General features: G+C 45.1%; 1 protein-coding gene across 1 annotated transcript in view; it reads right to left on the bottom strand.

Annotated features, from left to right (window-relative positions):
• Positions 1–723: 723 nt before the first annotated feature.
• The window catches only part of LOC106590506 (vasorin), a 32,899-nt gene continuing 10,629 nt past the window's right edge, over positions 724–22,993 (bottom strand). The window contains exons 2-5 of the mRNA XM_014181594.3: positions 8,012–8,244; positions 7,134–7,693; positions 6,690–6,917; positions 724–6,567 (exon numbers count right to left, since the gene is read on the bottom strand). Coding sequence (XP_014037069.1) covers positions 5,380–6,567; positions 6,690–6,917; positions 7,134–7,693; positions 8,012–8,222 — 2,187 coding nt within the window. The 5' untranslated portion in view covers positions 8,223–8,244 and the 3' untranslated portion in view covers positions 724–5,379. The remainder of the gene's footprint in view (positions 6,568–6,689; positions 6,918–7,133; positions 7,694–8,011; positions 8,245–22,993) is intronic.

Below are 22,993 nucleotides of genomic sequence, written 5' to 3'. Positions count from 1 at the left end.
GTCATTAAGCACTGTGTCACATTCAACCAGAATTTACTGTACGCTTGAGGACCTGAGGTGAAGTAATGTAATACGTTTATGTACAGTGTATAGTATGTACAGTGTATAGTATGTACAGTAGTAAATGTGTTTGGTCCATATTGACTACTGTGGGGAGTTTAAAGGGGATTTAGTGACTGATGTAATGTGTAGTAAATGTGTTTGGTCCATATTGACTACTGTGGGGAGTTTAAAGGGGATTTAGTGACTGATGTAATGTGTAGTAAATGTGTTTGGTCCATATTGACTACTGTGAGGAGTTTAAAGGGGATTTAGTGACTGATGTAATGTGTAGTAAATGTGTTTGGTCCATATTGACTACTGTGAGGAGTTTAAAGGGGATTTAGTAACTGATGTAATAAATGTGTAGTATGTGTATGTAGTACGTGTGTGTACTGTACTGTAGTATTTGTGAGTGTTTTATGATACGCTTGGTCTCACACAATGATGTATATGTCTATGGTGTCAAAAACCTAAAAGACAGAAGCCCTGTTTATACCTGCCGTTAACATGCGACATTCATTCTGATCTTGACCTGATCTTGTCTGTTTACACTTATAAGATCTGATCACAATCAGATCACAATGCCTCTTGTAATCGTGTGCACGATCTGAACACAGGCCACATGTTAGAACAAGGTATAAACAGGGCTAGAGAGTCACTGACCAAGATATGACCAAGATATTTTTTTCATATTCTTTTTTTAATGTCATTTCATATACAAAACATAAACACTTTTTTACTGAAAAACAAAACATTAAAATAATAAGACAAAGGCTTTCCCAAAATGAATAGAGAACGTAACAAAGCAAGTTGAAAATATTTCAAAAATGTCCAGTCCCTCATGCTACAGTATATAAAGCTGTATAGGATTTCTTCTTCCAGTTTAGGTTTTAGTGAACAGATATATGAGCGTATGGTTCTTGGTTTCTGTTGGATGATTGAGAGCATGAAGAAAGACAGTAAAAGAAGGAGAGAAAGAAGACAGGCAGTAGAAAATAAGATGGTTGATGGAGAATAGGGATGAATACCTGGGCTGGATTGGATTAAAATATTGAATCACACACACACAGAGAAACTGTTTTCTATCTTCCAAGACATAAACTGGTGTAGTGAAATTGTAGAGTAGGTCACAGAAATAGGCACATTTTCCTTAAGGTAAGTGTTACAACAACAACAACAACAGAGAGAGACAGAGAGACAGGCGGAGAGAGACAGACAGACAGGCAGAGAGAGAGACAGAGAGGGATCAATAAAATAAAAGAACAACAACAAAAATTAGAGAAAGAAAACAGAAAAAGAAATAGAATGGTGACACATTTGTACTTCCCATTCTCCAAGACAGGAAACAGAGATAAATATATCAGAACGGCGCGATTTTCATTCCATTTTAACTTTTCATTCCGTATGAACTTTTCATAGTCTAGTTGGCTGCAGGTAAGCAAAACAGGCCTGAAAACACGGCCAAGAACCTTGTTGACCGAGACAGAGGGAGGGATGAAGGAAACAAAGAGAGAGAAAAAGGAAAGGAAAGAGAACAAGAGGAAGAAAAAAGAATAAAGAGAAAAAGAGAGAGAAACAGAGAGAGGGGAACAGGGAGAGAGAGAGAATGACAGAGTCAGAGAAAGAGAGAGTCATATATATATATATATATATATACACTGCTCAAAAAAATAAAGGGAACACTTAAACAACACAATGTAACTCCAAGTCAATCACACTTCTGTGAAATCAAACTGTCCACTTAGGAAGCAACACTGATTGACAATAAATGTCACATGCTGTTGTGCAAATGGAATAGACAACAGGTGGAAATTATAGGCAATTAGCAAGACACCCCCAATAAAGGAGTGGTTCTGCAGGTGGGGACCACAGACCACTTCTCAATTCCTATGCTTCCTGGCTGATGTTTTGGTCACTTTTGAATGCTGGCGGTGCTTTCACTCTAGTGGTAGCATGAGACGGAGTCTACAACCCACACAAGTGGCTCAGGTAGTGCAGCTCATCCAGGATGGCACATCAAAGCGAGCTGTGGCAAGAAGGTTTGCTGTGTCTGTCAGCGTAGTGTCCAGAGATTGGAGGCGCTACCAGGAGACAGGCCAGTACATCAGGAGATGTGGAGGAGGCCGTAGGAGGGCAACAACCCAGCAGCAGGACCGCTACCTCCGCCTTTGTGCAAGGAGGAGCAGGAGGAGCACTGCCAGAGCCCTGCAAAATGACCTCCAGCAGGCCACAAATGTGCATGTGTCTGATCAAACGGTCAGAAACAGACTCCATGAGGGTGGTATGAGGGCCCGACGTCCACAGGTGGGGGTTGTGCTTACAGCCCAACACCGTGCAGGATGTTTGGCATTTGCCAGAGAACACCAAGATTGGCAAATTCGCCACTGGCGCCCTGTGCTCTTCACAGATGAAAGCAGGTTCACACTGAGCACATGTGACAGACGTGACAGAGTCTGGAGACGCCGTGGAGAACGTTCTGCTGCCTGCAACATCCTCCAGCATGACCGGTTTGGCGGTGGGTCAGTCATGGTGTGGGGTGGCATTTCTTTGGGGGGCCGCACAGCCCTCCATGTGCTCGCCAGAGGTAGCCTGACTGCCATTAGGTACCGAGATGAGATCCTCAGACCCCTTGTGAGACAATATGCTGGTGCGGTTGGCCCTGGGTTCCTCCTAATGCAAGACAATGCTAGACCTCATGTGGCTGGAGTGTGTCAGCAGTTCCTGCAAGAGGAAGGCATTGATGCTATGGACTGGCCCGCCCGTTCCCCAGACCTGAATCCAATTGAGCACATCTGGGACATCATGTCTCGCTCCATCCACCAACGCCACGTTGCACCACAGACTGTCCAGGAGTTGGCGGATGCTTTAGTCCAGGTCTGGGAGAAGATCCCTCAGGAGACCATCCGCCACCTCATCAGGAGCATGCCCAGGTGTTGTAGGGAGGTCATACAGGCACGTGGAGGCCACACACACTACTGAGCCTCATTTTGACTTGTTTTAAGGACATTACATCAAAGTTGGATCAGCCTGTAGTGTGGTTTTCCACTTTAATTTTGAGTGTGACTCCAAATCCAGACCTCCATGGGTTGATAAATTGGATTTCCATTGATTATTTTTGTGTGATTTTGTTGTCAGCACATTCAACTATGTAAAGAAAAAAGTATTTAATAAGATTATTTCATTCATTCAGATCTAGGATGTGTTATTTTAGTGTTCCCTTTATTTTTTTGAACAGTGTATATATATATATATATATATATATATATATATATATATATATATATATATAGAGAGAGAGAGAGAGAGAGAGAGAGAGAGAGAGAGAGAGAGAGAGAAGCAGAGAGACAAAAACAGAGACACAGAAAGAGAAAAATAGAAAGAGAGAATATCTTCAAAACGCCACAGTCAGTAGCAAGTCAAGGAAATGACTGGTTTCCACTCCTTCGACACATATAGTAAATTGCTCTCAAAGTCTTTGAACTCTCATGCTTTTTTTGGCATGTGTGTGTGCCACTTTAATGGCTCAGGGTTTGCGGTGACCGAGCTTTGAGGACAGTTTTGGAGCTTGAGCGTTCAAAAAGAGACTAGGTTTGCGTCCCAAATGGCACCCTATTCTCTAAAGTACACTACTTCTGACCAGGGCCCATAGGACTCTGTTCATAAGTAGTGTGCTATGTAGAGAATAGGGTGTCATTTGGGACAAGGATTGGGGTTTCTGGAGCTAACCATGTCCTTATGTCGCTTTGGCAGGCTATTGTAGTTGGCAGACTGGTTTTAGACAGTAAAGAAGAAGAGTGTGGGAGTTCAGAGTTTAGAGTCTGCTGTTTCTGACACTTCTTATTCACATTTACTTGGTGAACAATTTTTACATGATCAAAATTTGAAGCGTTTTGGGTAGGGGTAAATTGAATCTAAATTCAGTAAATTCAGGTGAATTGGAATGACCTATTGAACAAAGGAAAACTCATCTTTAAAAGTAAATGAACCCTTTCAATTCTAAACTTTCTGAATTGAAACTAAATGGACCCCAACACTTTGCCGTGTTGAGGGAACAGCACAATACAATACAGCATCAACATTTCTGACTACAACAAGACTGGAGAAACAGCATGACAGCAACAGAGAAATCCATGATAAAAAAATACATACAAAACACATTACAAAAACATCATATGAAACCCGCTCCACAACAACAACCTTCAAATAGCGTCCATCACAGCTACTGACCACACCACTAAGGACAGAGGCTACGTCCCAAGTGACACCCTATTCCCTATATAGTGCACTACTTTTGACCAGAGCACTAGTCTTTTCTAGTTTTTTTTCCTACTAGCACTGACTTGACCGATAACTTCTTTATTGAGGAAAAACGTACTTACTACGACTGTGATATGTGGTTGTGTCACCTAGCTATCTTAAGATGAACGCACCAACTGTAAGTCTGCTAAATGACTCAAATGTCAACATTTTAATGGTCAAACGTAGCACACTTAAAGGGAATAGGGTCTCCTTGCCTTTTCTCTTCATTTAGTCCACATGCCTTTCACAGCAAGTTGATCAACCCTGGTGGGAGTTGATAATACCAGTTCGTTGGGGGGGTGTAGCAGGATGAAGGGATATCTGACCGGTGGTAATGTCGTCTAAAACTGTATTCTGTCCGTGGTACCATCTCTACAGAATCAGCATTTCACTACCTTAGGTTAAGTCTCTGGGAAGGGTTGTAATGCTGCAGAGAGTTTCTCTTCTCTTCAGTGCAAGTTCTCCCAGGGGGCAGGTGGGGAGGGGTGCCTCGTTCATTTCAGGAAGTGCTGAACAGCCTACAGAGCACACACACACCTGTGTTTCTATCTCGACCTCTGCACCCCACCTCTACTCCTCCAAACCTTGACTCTGTGCCTTCCCCATACCTCCACAAACCCTGCTTTCACAACCTCCTGATCCAGCAACAGGATTGCTCATTCAATGCAGTTCTTTTAAAAACATCAACATTTCAAAAATAAAAGCATCATTATTACAGCATATCATGTCAATGCAAGAAGGCACTTCCGTTTTCAATCCGATTATAAGACAGACCCTTTTTGGCATGGCGATTGCACTTTAGGTTTAAATACTTGTTACATTTCTATCAACTTGAACTCTGCTGGATGAGCTAAAACACCCCCCTTTCACTGCCTCATAATGGTAGAGTCCTCCCATCCACTTAGAGATAACGGGGCATAGAGTTACCCTCTACAGGGGTAGTTACTTCTGTTCCATTCCATAGCTCTGAATGTCATTGAGTACATTGAGTCTCATTGAGAAATATTAAGAAATCTATTTAGACAACAGACTGAGTTTCTAGAAATACGATGGCTTCAAGGATGCCACATTATTATTCGATGGACAGTGCCCCTGTCCCTTCATGAGGGGGGCGTCATATTCTAAACCACCATTTTGTGGAAGGGGATGTGACGATCCGCCATTTTGTGGCTGGGTCGGGGTGGAGGTGTGACAGGGGGCGATATCCGCTCCCTTGTGGGGTAGGGTGCCCCCGTTCCCCACGCCGTTCTCCAGACAAGCCTTAAGGCCCTCCAGTTCCATTGGTTCCATCTCACCCCCTTCCAGCTCCATGTGAGCCCGTCTCCTCCGGAGAAAAATAACCAGGATGGCCACCACCGCCACCCCCGTGACCAGGGCGAGAGCAGCCAAGGCTGGGATGAGGGTGTAGGTGAGCTGGCTCTGATCATCCACCTGGGGCTCCAAGGACGAAGCTTGGGGACCTCCCTCGGTACGAGCCTCCATACAAGACCCTCCCTCGGTAGGGCTACCTCCACCGCCTCCACCCCCATTCACCCTCTCTGCCAGGGGGCTGGCGCACACCGAATAGGTACAGTTGGGCCGGAGCCCTCGGAGGGTGTATTCTGGGTACGAGGCGGGGACGCTGAGGGACATGGGGCGCCGGTCGGGCCCTGAGAGGTTCCGGTAGGTCAGCTTAATACCGCGGATGTGCGGCCTCGTCTCGAGGAAACGGTGCAGGTCGAGGAGGATGGACGTGGAGGTTACCTGACGGGAACTGATGTCATTGGGATCAGAGGTTACAATGGGGGCGACCATGGATGCCAAAACCTCGGGGGCGGAGGTTTGGAGAGGGGGCTGGTTGTGGTTAGACGACTCCTTCAGATTCTCGCAGTACAGGCCCATAGTTCCGCGGGGACAGAGACATCCAAGCTGTCCCAGAGGATCGAAGCGGCACGTACCCCCATTGAGGCAGATGTTTGGCGGGCATATGTGGCCCTCATCCCCCTGGTCCCTGAAAGCGGAAGTCGGAGAAGCTGGAGGAGGGGGACGACTCTCAATGTCTGTCTCCGTTGAGGATGGTTCATCACTAGGGAATGGCGGAGGTGGTGGGATGGCATTGGTATGTGTGTTTCCAGGGGATGTAGTCGGAATGGGGGGTGCGGAAGTACTCCCCTCCCCTAGGGCATTCGTCATGACAGTGGTCGTAGGTGGACAGCCGAAATCTTGATGGTCCAGCTCCGCCAGCACCTTCAAATCAAATCAAACTTTATTTGTATCCCATTTCATACAAGCCAGCAACTAAATGTGTTTCACAGGAAAAATAAATAAAATATATTTAGTATTAGAATTACAAAAAATGAAGACAATACCTTGCCAGCATTCACTGGTGGGAAGTGGCACCTTGTCTCTTCTGTGCGTCCCAGATCCACATTCTTCTCTTTCAGCCAGCCAGGGAACCAGGCCAGAGGACAGAGGCAGTTGAAGGGATTCTCAGCCGCCGTGAGGTGCCCCAGCCTGGGGAAGAGCTGGAAGAAACCTTGGGGCAAGCCCTGGAGGTTCAGCCCACTGATATCCAGCTCCTGGAGACCCACCAGACTCTGGAAAAGAAGAAGAAAAAGAAGAATACTTTATTGTCCAATGTTCACAAATTATCCCAACCCCACTAAAAAACATACAAACACAGGCAGTTTGGATAGGTTGGACCAGAGGCTTGCCATAGTAAATCCCATGCAGCAGTTTCAGGGAATAAGCCATGTGTTATGGACCCATCAATTACAGAAATATTTGACACATGTTTAAGAAAATGTATTTACCTGGAAGTCCTCGTTCCGGAGCTCCCCAATAGGGTTGGCAGCCAGGCTGAGCATGATCAGCCCCCGGGTGGCCTTCAATGCTTCAGGCATCCCCTCCAGCTGGTTCTGGGACACATCAAGGTCATGGAGGTTCCCCAGGGAGGCCATCAGATCTGAGTCCAGGGTGGTGAGCCCCAACGCAGCCACTTTGAGCGACTCGAGGTGGGGGGTCTGGAGGTCTTGGGGACCCAGCGTCGGGAGAGAGTTGAAGCTGAGATCAAGGAGGAGAAGCCTGGGGAGACGGAGCATTGGGAGACCGGTCAACTGGTTCTCCTGGAGCTTCAGTTCCAGAAGATCCTCCAGAACCTCGAAGGCCTCCGATTGGATGCTCTTGATGCGGTTGCCATGGAGATACAGCCTCTCGAGTTGCACCAATCCGGAGAAGCTATCCTTGGCGATGTGGGTAATGTAGTTTGCGGACAAATCGAGATTCCTCAGCGAAGATAGAGTTTCAAAGACCCCATCGGGGACCTCCGTGAGTTTATTCTGGGACAGGTCCAGCATCTCCAGTTCCTCCAGGTCTAAAGAAGAAGAAGACGATGATCACTTTATATTCCAATGCATACGGATTTACAATGGAAAAACTTGTGTTCTACTTTATTCCAAACCCTCGAAAGACACACATACAGAGGTTGGAAAGGTTCGAGCAGAGGGTAGCAGTTCAGGGGTCAAGTGCCTTGCTCAAGGGCACAACAGCAGGAAATGGCATCCAGGACACTGATCCAGCAACACTCCATTTGCCGGCCCACTCCTAAACAAATATTTTCCTGTCTCACATGGGATTAGAACTGGAAACCTTCCAGTTTCTGGCCCACTTCTCTAACCTCGACGCTACCTACCTGTGAAGTCATCCTGGGCTAAAGTATTGATGCCGTTCTGGAAGACGTAGAGATGTTTCACAGAAGAAGGGAGGCCGCGGGGGACGACAGTGGAACGACGCTGGATGCAGAAGATGGAACCCTGGGCCTGACAAGAGCAATCCTCTGGACAGTCACTGGAGAGAACAGAGGAAGAGGAGAGGAGGAGGAGGAGGGGGAGGAAGGGCGCCATAGTGGTGGAGTCCTTGTGTAATCTGAAACACAAAGAAAAAGAGAAATGTTAGTGTTGGTTGGTTGAGACTTTTCTGGGAAGGAAAATTTGTCATATTTTCAGAGTAACGAATCAGCAGCGGTCAAAAACCTGGACAAGATTAAATAATTTATTTCTGAGTATAATTTCCACACGGCCAAGTCTATTGGCTGTTTAATGCGGTCAGAGTCTGATTATTCTTATCCTTAAATTTCAGTTTTCACGCACAAACACACAATCCAAGCCAAAACTTCCCCTTCCCAATCCACCACAGGAAAGAAATCCCCCATTGTTGACTTCCCTCATGACATCAGAGAACACAACAAGTAGAGTCAAACACAGTAACAGACCCCATAACTTCTCTGACTGGGTCTCCCTCCCTATTCCCCTCAACCAGAGCATACAACCATCACCCCATAGAGACTGCAACATCACTATGATGAAACCCTGCCCAGTCACACACACAGCCCCTTCATAGTGGCTACATTCACTGTTTGCTTGGTGAGCACACACACACACACAGTTGGCCTGAGTCCTGAGCGAGGTCCTGTCTTAGCCCACCCACAGTCACTCCGTCCTGGGGTGATTGAGAAGCACGTCTAGCCTCTCCCCAGTGTTTATGGCATTGGCGTGTGTGTGTGTGTGTGTGTGTGTGTGTGTGTGTGTGTGTGTGTGTGTGTGTGTGTGTGTGTGTGTGTGTGTGTGTGTGTGTGTGTGTGTGTGTGTGTGTGTGTGTGTGTGTGTGTGTGTGTGTGTGTGTGTGTGTGTGTGTGTGATGGCAGTGTCTCCAGCCCATGAAAACTGCCCTGGCTTTAAACGGCTGGACACCCACAAAAACACGGCTATTGCATACAAACACAAACTATGGCTTTGTGAGTGTGTATTGGAGTGTGTACCACACACACAGACACACACACATGGATGTATGCATACACTTCCAAACCTACAGACACAGACAGACACACACACACACTTCTTCATACAAACTTATGGACACATACACGGCTACTTCATACAAACACATGCAATCTCAAAATGTACTCACTCACACACATTTGCCCACACACCCCTAGCCAGACACATGGTCACCATAAACACAGACCTTACTACGCTGGCTACACGAGGGGGGGAGCAAAAGAGAGAGACGAATTAACAGAGAGAGAGAGAGTGAGAGAGAGAGACTAATTAACAGAGAGAGAGAGAGTGAGAGAGAGAGACTAATTAACAGAGAGAGAGAGAGTGAGAGAGACTAATTAACAGAGAGAGAGACTAATTAACAGAGAGAGAGAGAGAGTGAGAGAGACTAATTAACACAAGAGAGTGAGTGAGTGAGTGAGTGAGTGAGTGAGTGAGTGAGTGAGTGAGTGAGTGAGTGAGTGAGTGAGTGAGTGAGTGAGTGAGTGAGTGAGTGAGTGAGTGAGTGAGTGAGTGAGTGAGTCAGTGAGTGAGTGAGAAACATAATGACATTTGAAATGTCTCTATTCCTTTGGAACTTTTGTGAGTGTAATGTTTATTGCACTTTAGTTTATTATCTACTTCACTTGCTTTGGCAATGTTAACATATGTTTCCCATGACAATAAAGCCCCTTAAATTGAATAGAAATTGCATTGAGAGAGAGAGAGACCCTAAGCATCAGCTACAGTTACATACAGTGTGGCTGCATCCCAAATGGCCCCCTATTCCCTACATAGTGCACTACCTCTGACCAGGGCCAAAGGAAATGCACCAGATAGGGAATAGGATGCCATTTCACATGAAGCCAGTATGTATATAGAGTATACTGTATGAGTGAGTGTGTGTATCGACAATGTATGGACATATTAAAGCCTTCCCACATCCCTTTAGGAGGCATTTAGCTTGTAATAATTATCTCTGAAAAGTAGAGTTATAGGATTAGCTGTGTGTGTGTTTTAATAATAAAGCAGGTTAAGCTGTTTTAATCTATAATGTTCTGGGTGGGTAGTGAGATGCGAGTAAGTGACTAAAGCCTCTGATCTAGGATCAGCGTACTTTCCACAGGTCCTGACCATAACCATTAGGGGGAAATGGAAATCTGACCTAAGATCAGTGTCTAAGCGGCGACTCCATCCAACCCTGATTTTACAGTGATCTCATACCTTCTCATAACCTCTCCTCCCTCTTTCTTTTTTCTATGTCTCTGTCTGTTTCTTTCTCACACTATCAATCACATACCCATATATGTATTCTCTTTCGTCTTTTTCTCACGTGCTTTTAGTTTGGTATTATAGCAGGGTAAGGTTGAAACTCATAGGCCTATCAGTTCCAGGGAAAAGGTCAATTTCCTGAAGAAAAAGGTTTAATAAGAAGTGAATTTCAAGGTAGCGTATCTCAGTGAGACGTGCCATCAGTCGGGTCAGGGAACACTTTGAGAGTAATTGGCGAGGCAACTGGGAGAGACTAAAGGTTTTACAGCAAACAACAAGGCTACCTACGGTGCATATCTCTGTTCAGCAAAGATAAGACTGATAAATGAAAGGTTGTTGCTATTTCAGATGCAGGCGTGGAATCAATTTTCCTTGGTTGTGTTTCAGCCGTACAGTGACCTTGAGTTACTTTATAGTAGCCTACGGTCAGCAAGAATGCACTACAAGTACACGAGTATTTTACATGCACATGCAAACACACACACACACACACACACACACACACACACACACACACACACACACACACACACACACACACACACACACACACACACACACACACACACACACACACACACACACAAAAGCATGACAATACATTCTAAATATTGCTCTCTCTCTCTCTCCCTCTCTCTCTCTCTCTCTCTCTCTCTCTCTCTCTCTCTCTCTCCTTCACTCCCTCTGTTCCTCCCACTCTCACTGCCTTGGTCTTTCTCAGTGAACCCTGCACTACTCTCTTCCCATTTCTCCCTCCCTCCTTCTCTGCATCCCTCACTCCTGCCCTCTGCATGGCTCCTGAGGTTGGAAGTTGGATAGAAACCCGAGACGTTTCATTAAAGTGAAGAAGTGAAGGGGCCAACCTCCGGCCTCCTGCCCTCCTTTACCTCCCTCCTCATCCCCCCTTTTCCTCATAACAGGAGAGATCAGGGCCTGATCCGGCAGGCGCGGCTGGAATTTGCAATAACCCCCCCAAAATCCATCTTGATCAAGGAGAGAGGGAGAGAGAGAGAGAGAGAGAGAGAGAGAGAGAGGGGGGGGGGGGGGGGTGTAAAGAGAGAGTAAGAGAAAAAAAGGAAGGGGGAGAGATGTTTTTTGTTAATTCTCTCTTTAGTTTACTTCACTTGCTTTCAATGTAAACATGTGTTTCCCATGCCAATAAAGCCCATTTGAACTGAATTAAGAGAGAGAGCAAGGTCTCTAAGGGACAACAAAGGTGAAGGGGGAGATTAGAGGGAGGGATGGCTGAGGTGTAACAGAGTTATGATGTGCATATTAGTCTTTCCTCTATACACATGCCTCTGCTATATCCCTCACGGCACAACGCATCTCCCCCCCATGTGACCTACTTCTTGTATGTATGTACTGACATGTACAGTATGTGTAACTGATAGATGCACACACACACACACATTTAAAACATTAACACGTAGTGTGTGTGTAAATTGTAAAGTGTTTTGTCTGTAATGTAATTTTTTGTTTTACATCAGACCCATTGGCGTCGGCTAATGGGGATTCAAAAAAAATCTAAATCTCTCTCTCAACCTGATACAACAAGCCTTGTGAGTTACTTCTTAGTAGTAGTTACTTCTTAGTTACTTCATAGTACTAGTTACTTCTCAGTAACCAACTCTAGGCTCTTCCTGCTTTCTCAATCAGTCAATCAGTCATTCATTGTAACGTGTGTTGTTGTTGTCAAAGTCAAAACTAATTAGAGCTATGCCATTCATTAGGACTGCTTTGAGTCGGTAGGTTGTTTTTGCCATGGAAACCAAAACCAGATGTCACTCACAACGTCGTCAGGCGCATACCTGAGGGTTAATGGTAAAGAGGGCACGACAGGTAAGGTGCGACATTTCATAACACACACACACGTAACACAAAGCTTGCCATGTCACTCTGTCAAGTCAGTCACAAGGAAATGACCTTCCCCTAACATTCACTGTAGCTAATCTAGCTATTATCATACCCATTATACTCACTAAACCCTGTAGTGTAGAACACACACACACACACACACACACACCTGACATTACTCTTCTAGAATGAAATAATTATTTTATGATATGGTATTCAGACAAGACACAGTGCACCTTTGTTTAAAAGCTTTTTCTGGGACCGAAAGGCACACTGAGCCTGCATCCAAAATGGCACCCTATTCCTTATATAGTGGACTACATTTGACAAGAGCCTTATGGACCCTGGTCAAAAGTAGTCCAAAATAGTGCACTAAATACGGAATAGGGTGGTATTTAGGACACGGCCATAGGCCTATTAGGAATCCGGAGCTCTGTATTTATCCAGCTGATAGAACTGTAACTGCAGTAGGTAGGTAAGCTGCTCTGGGTCATTCTTTAAAGGGGAACAGTCTCAGACTGACAGATTGAAGAGAGAAAGAGAGAGAGAGAAGAAAAAGAAGAAGAAAGAGAGAGGCTTAACAAAGACAGAAAGAGGGAGAGAAAAAAGCAAGAGGGAGATTATGAAGAAAGAGAGAGAGCGAAATTAGAACAAGCGCGAGAGAGAGAGGGGGAGAGAAAGAAAGAGAGGAGTGTATGAAAGGAAATGACTAATCACAGTTTATGTTTCTCACTCATCAACTTCCACAGGACGTTGGGCCCCTCTTTTGACAGTTCTGCCTTTTATTAATAGTTAAGGTGATGACAATGTTAACGATACCTGGCAGATGCAGCAGTGCACATGTATTCTACACGAGACAGGAAGTCTACAATTTAACAATACAAACAACTATTTCACAAAGCATATCGTCTGTATCATCAGACCTAAATTGGCTTGGTCAAAATGCTCAATTAAATTCTATATGTGTTGCTCAAATATCTCTCCTCTCACTCGTTGTACATCAGGATATTGTGTCTGAACCACCCTTTATGCCAGGAGTTTTTCCTCGTCAGGTCACATGGCCAGGGAATACTCTGGGTCCTAGTTATGACAGACTCCAAATCACATCTATCTGTAGCCCTACGTCTGAAATGAGGTTTGATATTACTTCTGTGGAAAAGGATATAGCTAGAAAATGATTTGGCTTCAATTGCAAAGAATGAGAGCCCAAATGAAAGTGGGGGCGGACGGCGGTATGGAGAGCTGAAAGGACGGAGGGATGGAGGGATGAAAGGACGGAGGGATGGAGGGAGAGAATGAAAGTCTTACAACTCTATCGTCTCATCTCTGGAAAAAAATATTTTCTACTTTTATGTCACATATTGTCCCACTCCTTTCTTTCGTTCATTCTCTCCATTTGTTTGATTTCCTGTTTCAATGGGATTACTTCTGAACCACAAAGCCCTGGACAATGGTTTGCCAGTAAACACATTGGTTTCATAGGCAGAGACTAACTGAACACTGGCAGTTGTTACCACATTGAGAAGTTGTACTGTACGTTATGAAGGGATGAAAAACTAAACCTGTGTTGAAATGGCATTGCTTCAGTGGGATTTCTTCCTATTTTATTCACTATGGAATGTTTCCATCTTGGAATGCACTTTGTGTCTTCCTTTCTCTTCTCTGTGTGTCTTCTCTCATTATTTGTAGAGATTGGTATCTACCGAATGGAAAACACTGTTATTCCCTTGAAACAGAACAGGACCCTATCACATGCCCTGGTACGCACGCACGCACACACTACCACAGATGGATTTTATTACCCACAGTGCATTGGGGGCCATCTCTCACTGTGACAAAGCCACACTATAAACTTTTGTCCCCCAGATAGGAGAGAGGAGGAGAGAGACCAAGAGAGATCGAGAGAGATCGAGAGAGAGAGAGAGAGAGAGACAGAGAGGCAGAGAGATAAAGATAAAGATACAAAAATACCAATTGTCAGAGTAAAACACAATTCCATTCATACAAACCCCCAGTGTGTAAACAAAGCAAACTATACTCAGGCCACATTTTATTTATTTTCCCGTGCAAGTCAGTTAAGAACAAATTCTTATTTACAATGACGGCCTAGGAACAGTGGGTTAACTGCCTTGTTCAGAACGACAGATTTTAACCTTGTCAGCTCGGGGATTCGATCTTGCAACCTTTCAGTTACTAGTCCAACGCTCTAACCACTAGGCTACCCTGTCGCTCCTACATGACAAAGGCCAGACAGACAATATGCGCAGCCACTTCTCTTTATCCCTCTCTTTCTAGTTGGTAAATAATCAAAGTCAGGACCTGTATGTATGGCCAGATGGGCTCTGCTAGCCTGGGTTAAACTGAATGCTGTAGAACTACAGGGATCACTACTCAGTCCTGTTTAACCAGGCTCGAGGTCTGCTGCTACAGTACATAGAATGTCTTCAGCGATCCACAAAATCATTATACTTCTGAAAGAGGTGGCCCTTATTTTCAGATTTACCATCCAGACTTCTTTGTCCCTTGTTTCTTTTCTTTCCCTCTTATCTTTTTCCAAAATCACAAGGGAGTACCAGCACATACCAAATATGACCACTTGACATAAAAGGGCCGGCTTAACTCCTGAACTGACTTGTTTTTAGGAGAGGGAGGGATGGAGGGAGGGATGGAGCGAGGGAGGTAAAGGATGGTAATAAATAACATGTCTGAAGGTGTGTTGATGGAGGGATTTCTGTTCTTTCAAAGCCTCAAAAAAGGGGGATGACAGTGATTTAAGACTGGTTTACACTTGGTCTATCTGTAGACAATTAGAATGTGACAAGTGTCGCTGGTCAAAACAACATTTCATTTATACTCCGGTGGACTGTCTGTTGCTGTGACTGTTTCTGTTGTCGTGGTTACCTGACTGAGACTGTGCACAAGTTCTTAAATTCTCTGGTAGAATGCCCTGCTTTTATTTTCTGTAATTAGCTTGCCATTCATTTGTAAATAATGATCTTGTTGTGAGTTTATTTTCCTGTAATAATGAATAAAAACGTGCTAAAGTTAAGATGTTGTCAGCTATGGTATGGTCATTATTTAAACAGGCTACCCAGCAAGCTAACAAGCTAACAAGCTACAAACAAACCAAAATATTGTTTAGGAAGTTGCTTTTAGTTGCCTGGCTTGCTAGATGGACATATACATTTTGGATGCTGATGTCACGCAGCCTGTCGTTTTTGTGTTTCTACTTTTCTGTAACGACAACGTAAAGTTTGATGTCGCACGACAACAGAACGTTCATGATGTCACTGCGACAACTGTCGATAGACCAACTGTAAACCAACCTTTATCCTGTTAACAATTTTCCCTTAAAGCTTTAGGCAGTAAAAACTGTTAAACAAATCAGAACTGGTTACCAGGACTTAAACTCTACAACTTGACATGGAGAATAGCAATGCCGTTGTCAACGGAACCCGCAATTAGATACTGTGTAAGAGCATGTCGAGAAGGAATGGCTTGACAGTAACATTTCATGTTGAGGGCCTGAGCAGCTATGATAGGTTTAGTGCTACAGTAGGTTCTTGACCCCGCTATTCATGCAGGCACACATAGCAGCACACACACGCACTAATATCCCTAATCCCCTCTATACAAAAACACAATGCAGCAAAAATGGTAAAGTCCAGAGTCCAGACCACTCTCGACCCTTGCTATGCTTTCCACAAATTCTCCATCCAATCCATCCATCTACACATTCCACACACTCCAAACACAACTTACGACCATAACAACACCATTACCCCTCGTCATCCTCCGATCGACACACTTCACTGGAAACCTAACCCACCAAAACAAGCCTTGTAAGTCGAGGTGCGACACACTTCCAAGAGCCTGTTTCAGACACACACACACACGCACATACACATACACACACAGGCACACACACACACTCCCAAGAGTCTGTTTCCTGGGGTAGAGTTTCAGTCCTTCTACTAAACTGTTGCTGTTCGGGGTCTATAGGAGAAGAAAGGGGGAAGAAAGAGGGAAGAAGGAAAGATAGCGAGGGACACAATGGATGAGACGAACCGCCTTACACGGGTTACACCTGAGCTACACCTGGATCGGGTTGCTGTGTCTCTCAACTGGGGAGGAAGGGAGGGAGGGAGGGAGGGAGGGAGGGAGGGAGGGAGGGAGGGAGGGAGGGAGGGAGGGAGGGAGGGAGGGAGGGAGGGAGGGAGGGAGTTTTTAAAATGGTGGTTTGACTCTGGAACCTAATGGTTGTGGCTGAAAGCAGAAGCTATAACCATGGTTTTGTCTATTTGATGGGTGAAACTTTGGGTGAATTAGTTAAAAATATATATATAAATAAGTATGTGTTTATTGTCACATACACCAGATAGGTGCAGTGAAATGTTATATTTTTTAAACACTACTGCTTTAACGCACTGCTATACAGAGTGCATTTTGGAAACTTCTTATGAAGGAAACAATGAGTAAACAGGAAGGAGAGAAATATCAATCAGAGATCTCCACTTGAAAAACTGGAACTTTCTCCTGTGGTTTGCAATATGTGTTTGTCTGCTGGCTGCTGTGTGTGTTGCACAGTGTTTAGGTTGGTGGTGTGCTGGGTCCTAACCAGTACCTCTCTGACTGCATGTCACTAGTAATGCTGTTATAGTGAAGTATGTCTATGTAAACACAAATCTATGAGAGTGTACGCGCAAATACACACACACACATTTGCACACTCAAACACTTTCCCTCTCTCCGACACACACACACTCTCATGAACACACAGGCTCTCTCAAACACACACACATACACGCTCTCACTCTGACACATACACACACACTCTTCTTTGTGTGAAGATAAGCATCGACATACAGCTGCCAGCACCTTCTCTATGTCACCTGCATTAATAACAGCTGCCAGCACCTTTTCTATGTCACCTGCATTAATAACAGCTGCCAGCACCTTCTCTATGTCACCTGCATTAATAACAGCTGCCAGCACCTTCTCTATGTCACCTGCATTAATAAAAGCTGCCAGCACCTTCTCTATGTCACCTGCATTAATAACAGCTGCCAGCACCTTCTCTATGTCACCTGCATTAATAACAGCTGCCAGCACTTTCTCTATGTCACCTGTATTAATAACAGCTGCCAGCACCTTCTCTATGTCACCTGCATTAATAACAGCTGCCAGCACCTTCTCTATGTCACCTGCATTAATAACAGCTGCCAGCACCTTCTCTATGTCACCTGCATTAATAACAGCTGCCAGCACCTTCTCTATGTCACCTGCATTAATAACAGCTGACAGCACCTTCTCTATGTCACCTGCATTAATAACAACTGCCAGCACCTTCTCTATGTCACCTGCATTAATAACAGCTGCCAGCACCTTCCCTATGTCACCTGCATTAATAACAGCTGACAGCACCTTCTCTATGTCACCTGCATTAATAACAGCTGACAGCACCTTCTCTATGTCACCTGCATTAATAACAGCTGACAGCACCTTCTCTATGTCACCTGCATTAATAACAGCTGACAGCACCTTCTCTATGTCACCTGCATTAATAACAGCTGACAGCCAGGACCACTGGGCTGGTTTCCTAATGAAACATATCAGAGCTGCCATTGTGGCTCAGACTCTAGACCAGAGAGAGAGAGAGAGAGAGACAGAGAGAGAGAGAGAGAGAGACAGAGAGAGAGAGAGAGAGAGAGAGAGAGAGAGAGAGAGAGAGAGAGAGAGAGAGAGAGAGGTATTTGATCCCCTGCTGATTTTGTATGTTTGCCCTCTGACAAAGAAATAATCAGTCTATAATTGTAATGGTACGTTTATTTGAACAGTGAGAGACAGAATAACAACAGAAAAATCCAGAAAAACGCATGTCAAAAATGTTCTAAAATGATTTGCATTCTAATGACTTAGTACTTGGTGGCAAAACCCTTGTTGGCAATCATAGAGGTCAGACGTTTCTTGTAGTTGGCCACCAGGTTTGCACACATCCCAGGAGGGATTTTGTCCCACTCCTCTTTGCAGATCTTCTCCAAGTCAATAAGGTTTCGAGGCTGACGTTTGGCAACTCGAACCTTCAGCTCCCTCCACAGATTTTCTATGGGATTAAGGTCTGGAGACTGGCTAGGCCACTCCGGGACCTTAATGTGCTTCTTCTTGAGCCACTCCTTTGTTGCCTTGGCCGTGTGTTTTGGGTCATTGTCATGCTGGAATACCCATCCACGACCCATTTTCAATGCCCTGGCTGAGGGAAGGAGGTTCTCACCCAAGATTTGACGGTACATGGCCCCGTCCATTGTCCCTTTGATGCGGTGAAGTTGTCCTGTCCCCTTAGCAGAAAAACACCCCCAAAGCATAATGTTTCCACCTCCATGTTTGACAGTGGGGATGGTGTTCTTGGGGTCATAGGCAGCATTCCTCCTCGCCCAGTTGAGTTGATGCCAAAGAGCTCCATTTTGGTCTCATCTGACCACAACACTTTCACCCAGTTGTCCTCTGAATCATTCAGATGTTCATTGGCAAACTTCAGACGGGCATGTATATGTGGTTTCTTGAGCAGGGGGACCTTTCGGGCGCTGCAGGATTTCAGTCCTTCACGGCGTAGTGTGTTACCAATTGTTTTCTTGGTGACTATGGTCCCAGCTGCCTTGAGATCATTGACAAGATCCTCCCGCGTTGTTCTGGGCTGATTCCTCACCGTTCTCATGATCATTGCAACTCCATGATGTGAGATCTTGCATGGAGCCCCAGGCCGAGGGAGACTGACAGTTCTTTTGTGTTTCTTCCATTTGCGAATAATCGCACCAACTGTTGTCACCTTCTCACCGAGCAGCTTGGCGATGGTCTTGTAGCCCATTCCAGCCTTGTGTAGGTCTACAATCTTGTCCCTGACATCCTTGGAGAGCTCTTTGGTCTTCGCCATGGTGGAGAGTTTGGAATCTGATTGATTGATTGCTTCTGTGGACAGGTGTCTTTTATACAGGTAATAAACTGAGATTAGGAGCACTCCCTTTAAGAGTGTGCTCCTAATCTCAGCTCGTTACCTGTATAAAAGACACCTGGGAGCCGGAAATCTTTCCGATTGAGAGGGGGTCAAATACTTATTTCCCTCATTAAAATGCAAATCAATTTATAATTATTTTTTTGTTATTATTCTGTCTCTAACTGTTCAAATAAACCTACCATTAAAATTATAGACTGATCATTTCTTTGTCAGTGGGCAAACGTACAAAATCAGCAGGGTATCAAATACTTTTTTCCCTCACTGTAGACAGACAGACAGACAGACAGACAGACAGACAGACAGACAGACAGACAGACAGACAGACAGACAGACAGACAGACAGACAGACAGACAGACAGACAGACAGACAGACAGACAGACAGACAGACAGACAGACAGACAGACAGACAGACAGACAGACAGAACAACGGCAGGCTGTAGTTATGGTTGTAAATACATGTTGCCTCTGAGACAGTGGAGAGGCCTTAGGGACAATGACAGTGTCTTGGGGACAATAGAGTATGTGGCATTGGAATGATGACACTCAACTCCGCCCACCGTTTGGAATTCCCTCTGTTTCATGCAGCAGCAGTATACCGTATCTCAACAATCTGCTAGAGTGACATATCTCACTTTTTCTGATCACTTTTTAATCTCTCTCCACTTTTTTCCCCCCTTCTTTAATATCTCTCTATTTCTTTCGTCTCTCTCTCTCTCGTTCTGACAGCTCCACCTTGCAGCTCTTTTCTCTCTCTCTAACCTGTCAGTTTTATTAGCTGTTAAGAGACAGTCTGTCTCCCGATATATGCCATAGGTGAGAACAACATGAAACGTACAGTAATGGCTTCTAGGTGTACTGGAGGGCCAAGCAGAGTTAACATGGTTTGGAAAGAGTTGTGAGGCTTTGAGACTTGAGAAAAGTACACTGGTTAATGTCAAATGTATATGTGTGAGACAGCAAGAGAGAGAGACAGAGCGAGAGAGAGAGAGAGAGAGACAGAGAGATAGAAACAGAGAGAGAGAGAGACAGACAGACAGACAGACAGACAGACAGACAGACAGACAGACAGACAGACAGACAGACAGACAGACAGACAGACAGACAGACAGACAGACAGACAGACAGACAGACAGACAGACAGACAGACAGACAGACAGACAGACAGACAGACAGACAGACAGACAGACAGACAGACAGACAGACAGACAGACAGACAGACAGACAGACAGACAGAGACCATGGTAAGGAATGTCTAGGATGCCAGCTACTGTAGGAGGAACATGTGCTATACTGGCATGCAGGTGTGCTTCTTGTCACACTCTACTACTCTTCCATCACTTCAACACACACGGTCCTATTCTGCTCTAACAATAGCAGCACTGTTCCCCCCCAGGTCTTAGAACAAGGACAGACTTAGTAGGACCCAGTTTATGTCTCTAGTATCAGATCACTTAAATAAGTGTAAAGACAAATTCAATGGAGAAGCTCCTGCTCTTTACTACAGTTAAATAGATTTGATATTTTATGACGTCGCCGCCTCCTTCTGTCTGGTGCTTGTTGAGGTGGGTGGATGTGATAAACTAGATTAGTTTACAGAGATATTTAAGATAATGTAAAGACGGTGCTGGGTTTTTATAGAGAAGTCAGATGTGTCTGTACTTGTCTGGAGTCTCCAGATCCTCTCTCCACACACACACACACACACACACACATAAATACACACATACAGTATGTACCAATCCTGAGTAACATTTGGGACTACCTGTTTTTCCTGCTTTTGTTTTTGGAATCTTAAGAAAGAGATTTATCAAAGATGACTAAAAGCCCTGGGGTGTTTACTCAACACGACACAAAGCTACAACTGCCAAAGAACATATCCATGGTGAACTGACAATTGCAAATCGTGTCAACACACACACACACTGCGTGAGTGTGTGTGTTTGTGTGTTTTAAACAGACCCAAGCCCTATGGCTGTGCCTGACTCTCCACCTCTCTCTCTAACCTGCAGGCCTGTCATATCTTTCAGCAAATAGTCATGAGCCACTTGAGTCTCTTCCACTTAGCTGCAGGTGTGCCAGGGGGAGAGAACGGCTCTTCTACAGGCTGCAAACACACACACACACACACACACACACACACACACACACACACACACACACACACACACACACACACACACACACACACACACACACACACACACACACACACACACACACACACACACACACACACCAAGAGAGTATGTCGAGAGAAACAGGAAGAGCAAGGCCCAATCTATCCTCAGTCCTCCTCTCCCCTTTTCCAAAAATCCTCCTCCCTCCAGGTGCCTAAGTTCCCCCCCAACCGCTACCCTGTGTCATCCCATTGTGGGCCCCAACACAGTGATTAGACCTCCCCATGTCTAACTAGAGCTGTAAACAGTAGTGATAGACCTCCCCATGTCTAACTAGAGCTGTAAACAGTAGTGATAGACCTCCCCATGTCTAACTAGAGCTGTAAACAGTAGTGATAGACCTCCCCATGTTTGACTGGAGCTGTAAACAGTAGTGATAGACCTCCCCTTGTCTGACTGGAGCTGTAAAGCTGTAAACAGTAGTGATAGACCTCCCCATGTCTAACTGGAGCTGTAAACAGTAGTGATAGACCTCCCCTTGTCTGACTGGAGCTGTAAAGCTGTAAACAGTAGTGATAGACCTCCCCATGTCTAACTGGAGCTGTAAACAGTAGTGATAGACCTCCCCATGTTTGACTGGAGCTGTAAAGCTGTAAACAGTAGTGATAGACCTCCCCATGTCTAACTAGAGCTGTAAACAGTAGTGATAGACCTCCCCTTGTCTGACTGGAGCTGTAAAGCTGTAAACAGTAGTGATAGACCTCCCCATGTCTGACTGGAGCTGTAAACAGTAGTGATAGACCTCCCCATGTCTGACTGGAGCTGTAAACAGTAGTGATAGACCTCCCCATGTCTGACTGGAGCTGTAAACAGTAGTGATAGACCTCCCCATGTCTAACTGGAGCTGTAAACAGTAGTGATAGACCTCCCCATGTCTAACTGGAGCTGGTAACAGTAGTGATAGACCTCCCCATGTCTGACTGGAGCTGTAAACAGTAGTGATAGACCTCCCCATGTCTGACTGGAGCTGTAAACAGTAGTGATAGACCTCCCCATGTCTAACTAGAGCTGTAAACAGTAGTGATAGACCTCCCCTTGTCTGACTGGAGCTGTAAAGCTGTAAACAGTAGTGATAGACCTCCCCATGTCTAACTGGAGCTGTAAACTGTAGTGATAGACCTCCCCTTGTCTGACTGGAGCTGTAAACAGTAGTGATAGACCTCCCCTTGTCTGACTGGAGCTGTAAACAGTAGTGATAGACCTCCCCATGTCTGACTGGAGCTGTAAACAGTAGTGATAGACCTCCCCATGTCTGACTGGAGCTGTAAACAGTAGTGATAGACCTCCCCATGTCTGACTGGAGCTGTAAACAGTAGTGATAGACCTCCCCATGTCTGACTGGAGCTGTAAACAGTAGTGATAGACCTCCCCATGTCTGACTGGAGCTGGTAACAGTAGACACCTCTGAGCTTGGGCAGCTGTATGGGTTATATGAGTGTGGTCTTGTCAGCCCACTGCCACACTGTGGACTGTATCTGACACACACTCCCACACACACACACACACACACACACACACACACACACACACACACACACACACA

The sequence above is a fragment of the Salmo salar genome, chromosome 02 (genome assembly GCF_965601325.2).
Source record: "Salmo salar chromosome 02, fSalSal1, whole genome shotgun sequence".
Taxonomy (NCBI): domain Eukaryota; kingdom Metazoa; phylum Chordata; class Actinopteri; order Salmoniformes; family Salmonidae; genus Salmo; species Salmo salar.
Note: the sequence above shows the minus strand (reverse complement) of the source record. Positions and strands in the feature narration are given on the sequence as shown.